This window comes from Myotis lucifugus, unplaced genomic scaffold (assembly GCF_000147115.1).
Source record: "Myotis lucifugus unplaced genomic scaffold, Myoluc2.0 scaffold_139, whole genome shotgun sequence".
NCBI lineage: Eukaryota > Metazoa > Chordata > Mammalia > Chiroptera > Vespertilionidae > Myotis > Myotis lucifugus.
In genome coordinates, this window is record NW_005871187.1 from 3237888 (window position 1) to 3253563 (window position 15676).

General features: G+C 38.5%; 1 protein-coding gene across 1 annotated transcript; it reads right to left on the bottom strand.

Moving 5' to 3' along the window:
* Window positions 1-3134: 3134 nt before the first annotated feature.
* Window positions 3135-14219, bottom strand: LOC102427353 (collagenase 3). Its single transcript, XM_006094673.3, has 10 exons — window positions 14059-14219; window positions 13729-13970; window positions 12990-13138; window positions 12685-12810; window positions 10109-10270; window positions 8126-8243; window positions 7026-7159; window positions 5806-5965; window positions 5057-5160; window positions 3135-4400 (listed from the first exon to the last, which is right to left on the bottom strand). The coding sequence occupies exons 1-10, from the start codon at window positions 14176-14178 to the stop codon at window positions 4300-4302; spliced, it is 1416 nt and encodes a 471-aa protein (XP_006094735.1). The 5' UTR covers window positions 14179-14219; the 3' UTR covers window positions 3135-4299.
* Window positions 14220-15676: the final 1457 nt, after the last annotated feature.

Genomic DNA, 15676 nt, shown 5'->3' on the forward strand with positions numbered 1-15676 from the left:
CCCTCAGCCCAGCCTGTCCCCTCTCACATACTGGGAGCCCTCAGGGAATATCCTACTGATGGCTTAGGCCTGCTCCATGCTCCCCTTGAGGAGCAGGCCTAAGCCGCAGTCTGGCCTCCCTTTGTGGGAGGCGACTGGGCTGATCAGGGGAAGGCATCAGCCCTATTACCCCACTGCTGCAGCCACTGCCAGTCACCACAGCCAGCAAGGTGTTTTCATCAACACGGACTCCAGTCCCTTCACCATGAAAAAATGACAACTTTCTTTAGGCATTTTCAAGATGTGTCTTTCATAGGATATGACATTTCTTTATTATTATTTGTTTATCCTCACCTGAGGATATGTTTCCATTGATTTTTAGAGAATGTGGAAGAGAAATGGAAAGACAGAGAGAAACATCAAAGTGAGAGGAACACTTTGATTGGTTGCCTCCTGCATGAGTGCTGACCTGGGCCCCAGCCAGGGAAGAGCCTGCAACCTAGGTACACGCCCTTGGTCAGAATTGAACCCAGACCCTGTGGTAGGCAGGCTGAGGCATTATCTACTGAGACAAACTGGCTAGGGCAGGATATGACATTTCTTAGCCCCTCCAGCAGCAGACCTTTGTTTTTTTCTCCAGGAGTGAGGTGGAAAAACCCTAGATCACCTTCTTGGATTCTTATTACCAAAGTTACTAAGAATATTACCAGTGGCATACGGGGAGCTTAGCCAATGAACGATCAGAAAAGGTGTTTCCTCTGTAGTTCACATCGATCCCCGGCTCGGCCCCTTCCCAGGCCTAAGGCTTTAGGCCAGGCATTAGGCCTGGGCAGGGGACCCCCAGCCCCATGCAATCACTGGCTCCGCCCCTGCCCAGGCCTCAGGCCTCTGGCTGGGGCGTTAGGCCTGGGCAGGGGACCCCCAGCCCGCTCAGATAGCAGGCTCCGTCCTTTCCCAGGCCAAAGGAGCGTTAGACCTGGGCAGGGGATCCCTAGTCCACTCCGATCACCTGCCCAGGCCAAAGACCTCTGGCTGGGGCCTTAGGCCTGGACAGGGGAACCCCAGCCTGCTCTGATCGCCTACCCAGGCCTCAGGCCTCTGGCTAGGGTGTTAGGCCCCGGCAGGGGACCCCCCCAGCCCGCTCTGATCACAGGCTCCGCCCCTGCCCAGGCCTCAGGCCTCTGGCCGGGGCATTAGGCCTGGGCAGGAGACACTCAGCCCCTGCGATTGCAGGTTCCGCCCCTGCCCAAGCCTCAGGCTTCTGGCTGGGGCGATCGCCGGCTCCGCCTCCTCAGGTGGCATCTGGCGCTGCCTGCCCTGCCTTCCTGGTCCCTGATCTGCGGCCCGGATCCCGCGGGTGGCGTCTCGCGCTGCCCGCCCCACCTGCAGTATGCAAATTTAATGGCCATCTTTGTTGGGTTAATTTGCATACTCTTCTGATTGGCTGGTGGGCCTAGCGAAGGTATGGTCAATTAGCATCTTTGTCTTTTATTAGTGTAGATAGGATCTTCTCAATTGCTCCTATTTCACAAACCTTTGGGCGAGTGGTTCACTTTCAGGGGTTTTTCAAACTTTCCCTCCTTGTTATCTGAGAAAGAATCTATTACTTACCAGCTTCAATTGAACTCAAGTGCAGTGTAACAATGTCTATTTGGAGCTTACCAATGGGGGTGAGGTAAACTACGAAGAGATCATTATGAGTTGAGCAGTTAATTCTCACAGGATCCACTATAAAATACGAGCGACCTGAGGAAACCAAGGGGAATATTTTATGAGAAGTCATACTATGTCCACAAACGTTGGAGTGCATTTGCCAGACCTGAGGTCCTGGGCAAATACACTGCACTCGAGTCTGGAGAGATGAGCTGGAGACTTTTCCCTGATTCCCTTCACTGTCCCAGTTCTGCTCACCTTGGGCGTGAGCTTGGGTATCTCTTCAGTTGTGAAGCCTTTCTTTAGCCGCCCTACAGTGCCCCTCTCCCTACATACACAGTAGATAAAATCTCTCTTATTATATGCTCTCAGAGCACCATGTTCCTTTTCTTTATCACAGTTGTAATTTGTACTTATTTGATTAATATCTGTCTCTCCAACTAGACTGTGAGCTCCATGAAAGCAATGAGGTTTTGTTCTTCATTGTAACCTTAGAATCTACTTTACTGAGGTGCTCAATTAATATTTATTGGATGGATGGATGGATGGATGGATGGATGGATGGAAGGATGGATGGTTGGATGAATGGGTGGATGGATGGATGGATGGATGGATATATGGATGGGTGGACTGACTATGTTCAACTTCAATAGCAAACCTTAAAAATCCGAAATCAAACTAAATTGTCAAGGAAGATAATAAATGCATAGATTGACTTTGGGGGCTATACTTGGAGAAAGAAATCAGCAGTTCTCGCTGAACTCATAGCAAGTGGTCACTGCTCCTCTGAAAAAGCACTTAATAAATTTTAATTGTGTTGGCTCTTCAGGGCTAGAGACCAAGTTTTTCTGGTTCATCTCAACATTTTACGTGCCTACATTTAACAGGCACTTATTCAATGTTTGGGGGTGGGCAATGTTTAGGGAACAGAAGGGACCTAATCTCTTAAACTCAGTGGACCCCGATGTCCCTAGATAGATAGTGTTTGCCTTCCTCATTAGAGTTTCCTGCCTCCCCATATTTTCCCAACTTCACCAAAGCTGCTAATCTTCTCATGTTAAACATCAGAAAAGTAGAGCCCAAATTGACTAAATGACCTGTCCAAAGTTACATGCGAAGTTCATCACTGAGTAAGCATTACAACTCCAGATCTATGCTCCTTCCACGTCATTATTCTACAAAACTCTCTAGGGAAGCTGGCACCAAGCTGACCAAACTACCAGAACCTTAGTTAAAATAGCCTGGTACAAGAATTCTAAATTCTGAATTTAGTCTTACAAAAAGCAAACAAACAAAACAAAATGAAACTTAAATAGTGAGTGAGCTCTAGTCCCCATGAAACATTCTCAAGAAAAAGGGATAATTTAGACATTTTTTAAATGAGAGAAGCTTAAAATACATCAAAAGACAAAATATAACACCATGTGTTGAAAATATCTTTTTTATTATAAACAATATAAACACTTCATAATACATTTTGCAAACATAACACATTTTCTTTTCTTTGCCTGAGTTTTTATAAACAAGATCTCTCAGACCCCTCGATGGACATTCATATATTCAATAAATGCCAAGTGCCAGGCACTGTAAAAAGTACTGAGGAATTTGTTTTAAAGGGAGAGAAAAAGACATTGTTGCAAATCCTCAGGAGGACCACAATCTATTTAAACTGTTTTTCTTTATCTTGATGTCTCTGTTTTAACATACCTCCTTTCTATATATAAGATATATTTTGTCTATATCTATAAATAAGATAGCCTATATACCAAAGGTAAATTAGACAACTGAAACAATTGTCTTGATAAAAATAGGGTAAAAATGCTACTTTTAATCTTAATCCAACAATTTTATGAGAAATTATCTTAGATAATTTTTATAACAATTTTAATACTTTACTTTGATTTTTTTGAAAGACCTGAAATATTTGAATACAGAGAGATTGTTCCTCTTTATCTTCTATAAATAAGCAAAGAGATATTTGTGTTCTTTGAAAGTAGCCATTGAGTCATTGTTAAAAGTAAAATTAAACAGAATCCAAAGGCCTCATCTACTGTCCTCACTATTAGTCTCTGTCTCCTACCTTTAGTGACGTTGATGTGGCTTTAGTGTCTGTATGAAAAGGTACATATACACCCAAATCCTTCAATGCAAAACCCATATTATATCTTTGCAAAGTTGTTTACAATATATTTATTACAGACACTTCCCTTTATTTTTCTATAGCTACCATATGGTACCCCCCAAATTCTATTTTATACTATTTTATATTTTTTGACAAAGATGACTTATTAATTATATAAATGTGATATACTTATGCCTTTGCAAAATTTCCTTATAAATATATTAAAAATTATGCTAACTCTCCTTGACAAACCATTTATGTTTCATTTTTTAATGTTGGGAAATATTGTCAGTTATTGCTTCTATATAGGACACAGAAATTAAATGATCCTTAGAGAAATTGAATTTTATTACTTTAAAATTCAATGTGGTTCCAGCCACGCATAGCCATATAGATATTATATAGTCAAAGATAACTTACTAAAGCTTGTTCACAGAACGAAGCTTTCCCTGATATCTGCCCCTCCCCCACTCCCTCCTTCCCAGATCCTTGAATCCTTATCCCAAATGTTCTTCAGGATTTAAATAACAACATTTAAAAGTCACTTAACACCACAATAGGGAATTTGCTGGCATGACCCGAACAACACGGTTAGTCCAGATGCTGTATTCAAACTGTATGGGTCCGTTGAAAAAATAGATATAACCTATAAGAAAAAGACCAAAAAAAGAAAAATTAAATTTGAAAACAGTAAGGGTTTACTCCAGCTACTCTTAAAAAGCCCATTCTGCCAGATGCCATTTTTTAAAAAATATGCCAACATTTATTTATCTTTATAAACCCTGCTAACGCTTTACTATATTGCTTATAGTTTGAGGGGGAAAGGTCTAAAGTTTCCCAGCTCACCTAAATTATCACCTCAAGTTAGTTGTCTTTTCATGAGTTCTTGTTTTGATGCCTGAAGTATTGATATTAGTTATTTATTTTAAGTTGGGGGTTATATCCCTTCTCATAATTAAAGTAAAAATCATTATACAATTATGATAGCCATTGATCTTCATATATAAAGTACTCCCCACTCTACCCCTCATTTGAATTATGGCAATACTCCTGCATCTTGGCATCTTTAAGCATGGTTTTAGATAGTGTTTAAGGTTTGACAATCATTAAGTAAAATTCTCATTTATGCTAAGCATGATATTTTTTGCTTGCTGTCTGTGGAAGTAGTCACACGGACGGACTAACTCCTTCATGGCAACATTTATGAGCACATCTAAGTCCTATATAAAAATCCTTTATAAGGGAATGAGTTTGAGGGACTATAGAGCACTCCATTATGGCCAGTGCAACGGAATTAGTTACCATTTTTCTCGTAGACAGCATCTACATTATCACCGATTCCTGGGAAGTCCTCTTCTATTAGTCTGGGGTAGTCTTTATCCATCAGATGGTTAGTATCATCATAGCTATTTAATAAGAAGAAAAAAAACCTCTTAAGTAGGTTGTATTTCTTAGAAAGTACTTAGAAATAATACATTCGATATAATGGTCTCTTTCAAAAATTGACAAGTTTTAAAATTTTAAGTTCATTTAAAACATCTAGTAGATTTTAAAAATAAGGAATTACAATACTGAGTGTATAGTGGATGCCTGGTGAGTATTTTTTGACTTGGCTTAAAGGCCATCTTTGTAAGGACAGTTACAAGCTTACTTCCATTTCACAAATTGCTTGAAAGTAGATTATTAGGAAAGTGTTCTTAGAGCAAAATCAACATATGTTAATGAATTGAATACTTTTCTGTTGTGTTAAGGATGGTTTTAGCATCTATGTGTAAAAAAGATGGTTTTAGCACAGTTGAGTTACAACCAATGGCTCAGAAAGAAGAGTGGTGAGAATTATATGAATATATGTGTATTTTCAAGAGGACTTGAAACTTGAAAATCTCTGTCTGAGAGGCTGCGTGCAAGAGCTGACACAGAACAGAAATTAATATGACAGTCCAACATTTTAAATAATGCATGAGATAATAACTTAAAGTCGTGAGAGATGGACAAGACTCACTTTGCCTCCATGACACAAGATAATGGGTCAGTAAAGATGGCAGCCATACCTCCAGACCTGGTTTCCTGAGAAGAAGAGGGTCTTTCCTGTGTCCTCGAAGTGAACAGCTGCGCTTATCTTTTTAACCTCTTTTGGAAATCCTAGTTCAGATATCTTTTTGGGATAACCTTCCAGAATGTCATAGCCATTAAGAGCCCAATATTTTCTGCCTAGAAAAAGTGAAAGGATGGTCTTATTATCCAAGGTAATCTATTAGGATTCACATAGATAGACATTTATTTTAACAAAGAAAGAACCATCTTATACATTTAAAAATAAACAAGTCAGTATTTGTTGTCCACAATTAATTATTTAGAAATAAATTAGTCAGCTTTGGTGGTCACCATATTTGTGAAACATAGAAATATGAGCATTCTTCACACAAAAAATAAGTTTTAAGATTCTAATTTCCTACTTAACACAAAAATAGCCAACCAAACATAATAATTAATTTGGCAACTTATTTCCTCTGAATATTAAGTTTAAAACTGGGTGGAAAATACATTAAGATTTCTGCATGAATAAGAAGCATGGTAGGAACAGTAAATTAGACTGAAAAGTCAAATTTTATAAGAGATAAAAAGTTATTTCCACCTCTAAAAAATAACTTCATTATAGCATTAACTATATTAGTGAAACAATAGAAACAATGTCAGTAGAATGCTATATAACCACTATAAATTATGATCACAATGGTGGAGTGACAATTTGGAAAATTTTTTATGATTTTTATGTCAAGGGAACAGGTAGAATTTTTAAATATTCTATGAATATAAATATTTAAATATGTATATTACATAGAGTGAAGGACTAGAAAAGAAAGTGAGAAAATAGACTTTTCGGGGGGGGGGAATTATGGCTAACATTTTTTCAATTTTTCAAAATGTACAGTGTTATAATGCTTGCTCAGTAAATGACTTTTAAAAGGAAATAGAAAAAAATTGACATGATTGCTATGAAACAAAAGTGGGTATTCATCATATAGTGTATGTATATGTATATATGTATATGTGTATATATACCCTTATATACTTATCATAGTAATGTAGACTTCCCATTTGTCAAATCTGAGGATACTTGATAAAAAGTTTTAGGTGCTTTCTCTTTTCCATTTTGGTATACTTGATTCTTAATTTAGGTATATTTTCAGGAGTGATCATTTTACTAAGTATTTGGTATCATCAAGTTTATCACTGCCTACGTGGGAGGCCTAGCTAGTGGAAAGCTTACCTCTAAAGATGAAGATAAGGTCATGGGAGGGATGCTCATATGCAGCATCAATACGGTTGGGAAGTTCTGGCCAAAAGGATTTTGTTAGAAACAGCTCCGCGTCAACCTGCTGAGGATGCAGGCGCCAGAAGAATCTAACACAAAAATAAAAATACAGTTTTCTGTCACTTTGTAAGTGCAGTATTTCTATCCTGCTAGACACCTGACTCTATATCAATGCAGACAAGTTAGACACATTCTCTATCGCCTGTGAAGGAGAAAAGCATTTCCCTTTAAGTGCCAGTTATCCAAGCTGTTGCTATCCTAACTCTAGCCTGCAGTACTCAAATTTAAAGTCTCACAGAGCCTTTGTGAAGGCTATAAAGTCCTTTGTGGATTGGGACCATGCTTTGCTCAAGTTTGCAGATCTTGCAGGTGGAAAACAAATATACCAGGCACTGTGTAGGGCTCTGGAAAGAAAACACGAGTTACATAAACTGCATCAGCCAAGGTCTCATGGCCTGGGGAACCTGAATGAGAAAATACCTGGGGTATAGTACAGTGTCACTAGAGCTGTAATAGAGGGTATAGAAATGCTAGCGGGTCACAGGTGAGGGAACAATTAACTGATGAATGAATAAATGAACAAATAAGCATATTTATAAGCAGATTAAAATTAAAAATTAAATATTTCGTTTTTCATTGCCTACAGGTTTAGGTTGTAAAGCATATTCCAACATGTGTACCTGGTGCAAAGTCTTTCACACCAAAAGGAATTCATGTAGCCATTACGAGTAACAGTTTACTAATATGGTAATTAATTCCAATATTTGTGTTTTTAAATAAATAAATTGGACTTACATTTTTACTTGACTACCTTTATAAAGAAGAGTAGACCAAAGATATTGAAAAATTGTACAATGCCAAGGTTATTTATTGAAAAATAAACGTTTATCTATTAGCTATTTCATCTGAAATAGGTAAGTACACTGCTCAAAGTTCTATTATGTTCACTGTTCACTTCACCATTTGGAGGTCTGACTGGATGTTTTGGCATTTTGCAGACATGGCTTCACAGATGTTTGTTACATGCAGATTTTATAAAATAATTTCAAGAATACCTGTCTTTAAAGATGATTGTTTCTCCTCGGAGACTGGTAATGGCATCGAGGGATAAGGAGGGATCACATTTGTCCGGGGTTTTGGGGTGTTTCGGGTTGGGGTCTTCATCTCCTGGACCTGCAATCATAAATAAATGAAAGAAGTTGCTGAGGAGAACCTTACTGATGACCTGGTCCTGCTAATGGAGAGTAGGAGAGGGCTCCCTCTAGGGAGGGCAGTACTAGTAAATCCTGTTCCTCCTACATAATGGACCAAATACCATGTTATCTTCCTTCCTTCCCCCAGGGTTACCAAGGTCTTGCAGGTGGGATGTCCCCTTCTGCTTTCATCCTTCAAAACCCCTTGAGATTCATTTGAAATACAAGTTTAGGTTTTTGGAGGTTGGTGATAGAAATGGGGGTGGGGGAAGATTGAGGACATTTCCCCCATGCTTTGCACAACTATTGACAGACTGCTCTTGAGAAACACATTTCTTCTTGAAGCCATTTCTGATGGCCCATCGTCCCTATGGAAGCCCTTATCTTGGCTCTTTCTCTTGCCTATTTTCCCAGCTGTTAACAACAGCTCATGTTGCTTCACCAGTTTCCCACCGTGCAGCTGTCTCTCAGTGAAAAGCCAGGCCTTCGGCAGCACTAACATGACTTGCCACGTGTTTGTAAACTTTCCACCTCACATGAGTGCAAAAGAGGTGCAGTGTACAATGACTATTCTAAACCCTTTTCTCTACTTAGTACATATGACTTCAATCGTCAAGTCCCTTGGTCACAATATTGTAGGAAGAATAATTACAAAGTGCTTGCTCACACCTACACTAGCTGTTATAGTAGATTGAAATCCAGAGGGGAGACAATGGGTTGGGTGGCATGAGCAAGTTTTCTGAGCTGTGTACCAGGAGCTTTACACTGATGCCCGTGCACTATGGCTTTAACTCTATTTTTGGTGGCTAATTTGCTTGTTTGAGTTTAGGATTAATTACTTTGTAAATATTATTAAAAATTTGGAAGGAAAAAAGAAAGAAATTTTTACAATAGTCACTGTAGATGTTGATTAAAACCTACTACAAGCCAATTGAATAGTTCTACTGTGGCAAACCATTGTGGTCGAAAGAATGCCCAGAATTTATAAAAGCTGGTTAAGATCTCCCTTTCACCCCCAGCTGTGGATATACCATTTAACTGTACGGGGCTTAGCCCTGGCTGGTGTGGCTCAGTTGGTTGGAGCATGGTCCCATGCACCAAAAGGCTGTGAGTTAGATTTTTGGTCAGAGCACATCGTAGGTTGTGGATTCAATCCCTGGTCTGGGCACATATGGGAGGCAACTGAATGATGTTTCTCTCTCTCTCTCTCTCTCTCTCTCTCTCTCTCTCTACTGTCTCTCTCTTCCCCTTTACCTAAAATTAATAAACATATCCTCAGGTGAGGATATAAAAAAAATTATAAAATCTACAGGGCTTGGTGTCTTCATTGGTTAAATGGGGAATAAAATATTTTCCCTTCTTATGTCAGAGGTGTTTTGAGAGTATCAAATGTACCTTGCAATGTATAAAACACAAATATAAAGAGTTATGAGAACTTTGGAGAATGGAATATTTTCTACTTAAGCAGGTTGTTCTATTTGGAAAGAATAAGTGGACATGTTTTCCCAGGTTTTAATAACAAAGCCACAATGGCAAAGGTGGTAGTGGCAAATTCACTGATAATTTAGAAAATAAATGTATAAATCTATTTTGCTTTTAAGCTGATAAATTAAGAGTTAAGCCCTAGCTGGTTTGGCTCAGTGGGTAGAGCATTGGCCTGCGGACTGAAGGGTCACTGGTTCGATTCTGGTCAAGGGCACATGCCTGGGTTGCGGGCTCTATCCCCAGTAGGGGGCTTGCAGGAGGCAGCCAGTCAACAATTCTCTCTCATCATTGATGTTTCTCTTTCCCTCTCCCTTTCTCTCTGAAATCAATAAAAATATATATTTTTTAAAAAAGAGTTACCATAGAGAGACTGGATCCCTTGCGTATCGTCATCAGGAAGCACGAAGTGGCTTTTGCCAGTGTAGGTATAGACAGGAAACATGAGTGCTCCTGGGTCCTTGGAGTGGTCGAGACCTAAGGAGTGGCCAAACTCATGGGCAGCAACAAGAAACAAGTTGTAGCCTGTAAGGAAACAAGGAAACAATTAGAAAACAAGGTCTTCCAATGAGCAGTTAATGGAAGAAATGTTATTTTCCTCATCTATTTTGTATGTCATTGTTCCTCTCTCTTTGCTATTTCACTCACTTTTTAAAATTAACGTTCAGTTGCTTGAAGGAAGAATCAAGATTAATCTTATTTATAAAGATTATTTATTAATCTTTATGAATAAGTTAGTGCTCTCATTATAGTTGCTTACATAATTAGAATATCAACAGATTGCTCTCAACCACTTGGTAATAAGAAGAATTTACTAGCAATCCTGACTTGTTCTCGGTTTTCTCGGGTCAGGTGAGGAGAGTGAACAGTGATGACCTTAAATGAGGAGTCGTGGGAGTCACATGGGGGTTCAAACCGGGTGGAGGCAAAGGTAGGTTTACAGTTGTGAGTATATATGTGAAACACTGAGTTTATTCTTGTATTATTATTTATTAACTAGAGGCCTGTTGCACGAAGAGATTCGTGCAATAGGCTTCCTTTCCCCTGGCTGCTGGCACCGGTTTGCCTCCGGCACCGGGGGCCCAGGCCTTCGCTCTGGCCGAGTTCTGGCCGGAGCCGGCCCTGGAAACGTCAGGCCTCCTGCTCCACCAGCCCTCATCTTTGTTGGTGGTTAATTTGCATATCACACTGATTAGCCAATGGGAGGCATAGCAAAGGTATGGTCAGTTATCCTGTTTGTCTATTATTAAATAGTATTATTGTATTATTTTTCCATACAAACAACTGTAAACTTACTTTTGCCCCATCCTGTACTAGTATGTAGGATGCTATGTAGAACATAATTGAAATACTAGGCAGTATCCAAAAGGATGATTACCAGGGATGGAGTGTGTACTAAAGAGGGTCTAAGAATCTACTGTGAACAAATTCCAAACAAACAATCCTTTTCAGAATATCTCTAGACCCTACAGTTTAAAGAAACAGAAATCCTTACTAGTAAAATGATTGGCCAACCCCCCTCTACTTTAAAAGACTACTATGATTCTGTATTTACATTATTTTCTTTAAGTCATTCTTTCCACCAGCTTATTAGCCTCGTAATACTGGTATTTTAAATTGGAAAAAGATAAAAAGTTTAAAAGAAAAAGAATACATGAAAACTGGAGCCAGTGGTTTCAGATTGACCTTAAATTCCCTTTGCTACCATAGCCTATGCATGAAGAAAATGGATAATTAGCTCAGTAAATGTTGCAGGCCAGAAGAGCAAGCAAAGTTCACATAATCTGAATGACAGTAATTTGTCATTGAAATGACTAATAATGGATACCATTTTTGGCCTTTAGCTGAAAAGTTAATCCTGGTTTACCTGTGGATTTACCAGGATTAATTAAATATTTTAAACCCAGAATTTATTCAGAAACCTAAAACTGAGGTTTATTGTGACTCTAGCTTCTATCTTAAAAATACTAAATATTATTTTTTCTTCCTAAAGCCATTCTTACCTGTGGAATATTCAGAACATAAATATGTACATTCTTATCTTTCTTTCCAAAGACAGATTGGAGCCACTGGAGTTGAGACATTAATCATTCAAGGCCCAATTTTACTCTTTGAAAAGATACTACCTTGAATTTAAATGAATAATAAAAATTAGCTATCTATGAAGACTACTTTTAGTTGTCACAACTAAGGGTCAATACAGCTTCAAAGTTAAGACCTAGGTGTAACAATTTGTGGTGTGTTTTTTTTTGTAGGTTTCTTTCTGAAATAAACATTTCCAATTCTCTTGAGCCTTGAAGATTCAACTTCTGACTGGATTTATTCAAAGCTAAGTTTTATTTTTCTCTGTTAAATACAACTTTCATCTGGTCCATTTCATGCTATTTTCAGTAAGAACTTTCTTGGTTTCTTAATGGTATTTATAAAATCAATGATATAGACAAATCTGAAATAGGTAACTCTTATAACAGGGAACATAAATTTGACTGGAGTTGTACCATTAATATTTCCATCAGTGGGTGGGAAAGAAACTATTTCAACTCACATCCAATTCATCTATGACCTACATATCCAGCTCTAATAGTTTTTAGATGTATATTTGTAACAAACTGTATTTCTCTAACAGACCAAAAGGTAATCCACAGTAAAAACACCTTGGTTGACAGAAAGACATTTTTGGTCCTATTTCAAAGTTAGTTAGTGTCCCTCAAATCACTAAACTAAGTAGATTTTGCTCATTTTTTTACTTTTCACATTGGTTAAATAGAAATGTCAGAGAAATGTCATTTGTGGAAATTAATAAGATAAGCTTTTTACTTTTGGAAAATCAAATACCAAATATAATTCATATGTTTTTATGTATAATGTATATACTTTTTAACTTCTTATTAATGGTCTAACCTAGTAATCATTAATTATATCTTTATAAGAAATATTACCTTTGGAACTACTTGTCCAAGTTTCATCATCATCAAAATGGGCATCTCCTCCGTAATTTGGCCCAGGAGGAAAAGCATGAGCCAGCAGACCAGAGGGGCCATCAAAAGGGTAGAAGTCACCATGCTCTGCACAAAAGCAAGAGTTCAGAATCTAATTATACCCAGTAGTGCCTAACACAGCAGCTCAGTGAATTTTTGTTGAATTTCGTAAAAAGTAATGGATGACTTAAAGAAGAAATTAAAAACTAAGAGCCAATTAAGGAGCAGAACATACAAATATTTCAAAAGTGGTTCTGCATCATTACCTTTAGTTCCAAAAGAGATCATGATATCAGCAGTGCCATTGTGAAGTCTGGTAAAATTCAGAGGTGTCACATCAGACCAAACTTTGAAGGCTTTTTTGAATGCCTTTTCCACTTCAGAATGAGTCATGTCAGGGGTATAATTCACAATTCTATTCAACAGAAAACGTTTCAATTAAATTTTTAGAAGGTGAAAACTATATTAGAATATGTTTTCTTAGAATATAGCTTTTCAACTCAAAATGCAACGATTCTCTAAAAGTTCTTTAATAAGTTTTAAAGAACTTACTATGATGTCATACAAAGTTTTAAAATGAAGCATTCAATCAGACATTATGAGTATCTCCAAATATCTAACCTTTTGGCATTTTACATTTAAAGTATTCAGATGTTTAATAAAACTTATATTGCATGCTAAAAGTTTACAATTGTATTGCTATAGCCTAAATAGATGAAATAGTTCTATAAAGTTTGTAGAAAGAGTAGAACTCTCTCTTTTTAGTATTGTTATAATAAATATGCTTGATGCACTATATTTGCAAATTTTATTAAACTTAATTTATTTCTATTTTGATTCATATCTAAGAGAAATACTTTGAAATTTCCAATAAAAATTAATGCTGGTTACGATAACATTAATTGATGTTATGAGACATTTTCATCTGTAGCTTATGCTGAAAATTAGACATTTACTACTATATGAAAACTAACAAAAATTAAAGAGACATAGCCATTGATTTACCTGTAGGTTAAGTTCATTTTGGACCATTTGAGAGTTCTAGGGAAAACATTGTATTCACCCACATCAGGGACCCCACATCTTGGTTTTTTCATGATGTCTAAGGTCTTATCGTCAAGTTTGCCAGTCACCTCCAAGCCAAAAAAAGACTGCATTTCTCGAAGCCTGTCAACCATGGAGCTTGCTGCGGTCTTCTTCAGGATGCCAGCGGGGTTCAGGGGATGGTAGTATGATCTGAGGTAGCGCTGGAAAAGAGACCAAAATACCCTGCTTTTAAAAGAGAAGGGCATTTATGATATATTTCACACCACTGGGACTGGCAAGATACTCTACCTCTGCATATTGGAAGTCTTCCTCAGACCGATCGTCGTCATCCTCATCATTGGGAAGGGGCAGGGACCAACAAGGAGTCCAGCTCAAGAAGAGGAAGGCAGCCAGGACACCTGAGTGCATCTTGAATGGCTGTGCCTGCAGGCTGCTGTCTTTCCATAGACCAGCACCTTTACTTTTATAGACCTACAATGGTGAGTCATCATTTATGGACAAGTTTCAACTTCCTGGTCTGTTGAAGGTAAACATGCTTACATGGCGACTTTTTTTTTTTCTCCTAAGAAGTGTGGTTTGTGGTAGAATTTGAGGGAAATGTAAAACGAGGGCATCTCTCATTTCAGCAGGGTCTCAAAAACCAGCTGGTCAAATTAACGGCCTCAGCATATTTACGGATACTGTGGGAAGAAACAGAGAACAGTAAATTTTCACTTCATTTGGCAAAAATGTTTTTCCCTTTGTAGGAAAGCAGCCACTTTTACTTTTTCAGATAAAACTATCAAGATAGCGCACTTCCATAAGAAAAAAAAGAGAAACCTGTCCTACTTCCAGAATGTTTATAATCTGGTGAATTCTCAGCTTTATTTTCTCCAGAGCAGCTACTTTGGAAATATCATGTCTACCTGAGGGTCATGGAATTAGACCAGAACCAAGCTTGATTGATGTTAGATAGAATTGAGTGCTGTGGTTGGAATTTTAAAGCACAGTGTGACTTCTCAACGAACATGGGATCCTGCATGAGTTCCTCACAGGTCCAGGCAGAGGTAGAAGGATATCCTATATAATAAACCCTAATATGCAAATTGACTGAACAGCAGAACGACAGGTTCCTATGACACACACTGACAACCAGGGGGCAGACGCTCAGCGCAGGAGTTGCCCCCTGGTGGTCAGTGTGTTCCCACAGGGGGAGCACCGCTCAGCCAGAAGCCGGGCTCATAGCTGGCGAGCTCAGTGGCTGTGGCAGGAGCCTCTCCTGCCTCTGTGCTAAGGACTGTGAGAGGGCACAGGCCAGGCTGAGGAACCCCCTCCCAGTGCACGAATGTTGTGTACTAGGCCTCTAATATTGAAATAAAATATATTGGGATGCAATATAATTGCTAACACATATTGAGGCATTACTACATGCTAGACTTAAAAAGGTATTATCTTACTTAATCCTTACAATAGCCTTATGAAGTAAGTACTATTGAAAAGCCTGTTTTCACTTTACATCTGAATAATCTGAGACATAGGGAAGTTAAATACTTGTTTCAGGCCATATGGTTAACAAATGTAACTACTAGCATATGAATCCAGGCCAGTAGACTCAAGACTTCTTCTTAACCACCATCTAATATGGCATCTACCCCATCCATTCTCAGATATTTTCTTCTTATATTTTTAATTCCCACCTGAAGATATTTTTCTTTTCTATTGATTTCTAGAGAGAGTGGGAGGGAGGGAGGAGGGGGAGAAAGAGAGAGAAACAGCAATGTGAGAGCGAGACACGTCGATTGGTTGCCTCCTGCACTTGCTCTTACCAGGAGGCAACCAATCAATGTGTCTGCAATAGGGAATCTGCAACCGAGGTATGTGCCTTTGACTAGGAATCCAATCTGTGACCCTTCAATCCATAGGTCGA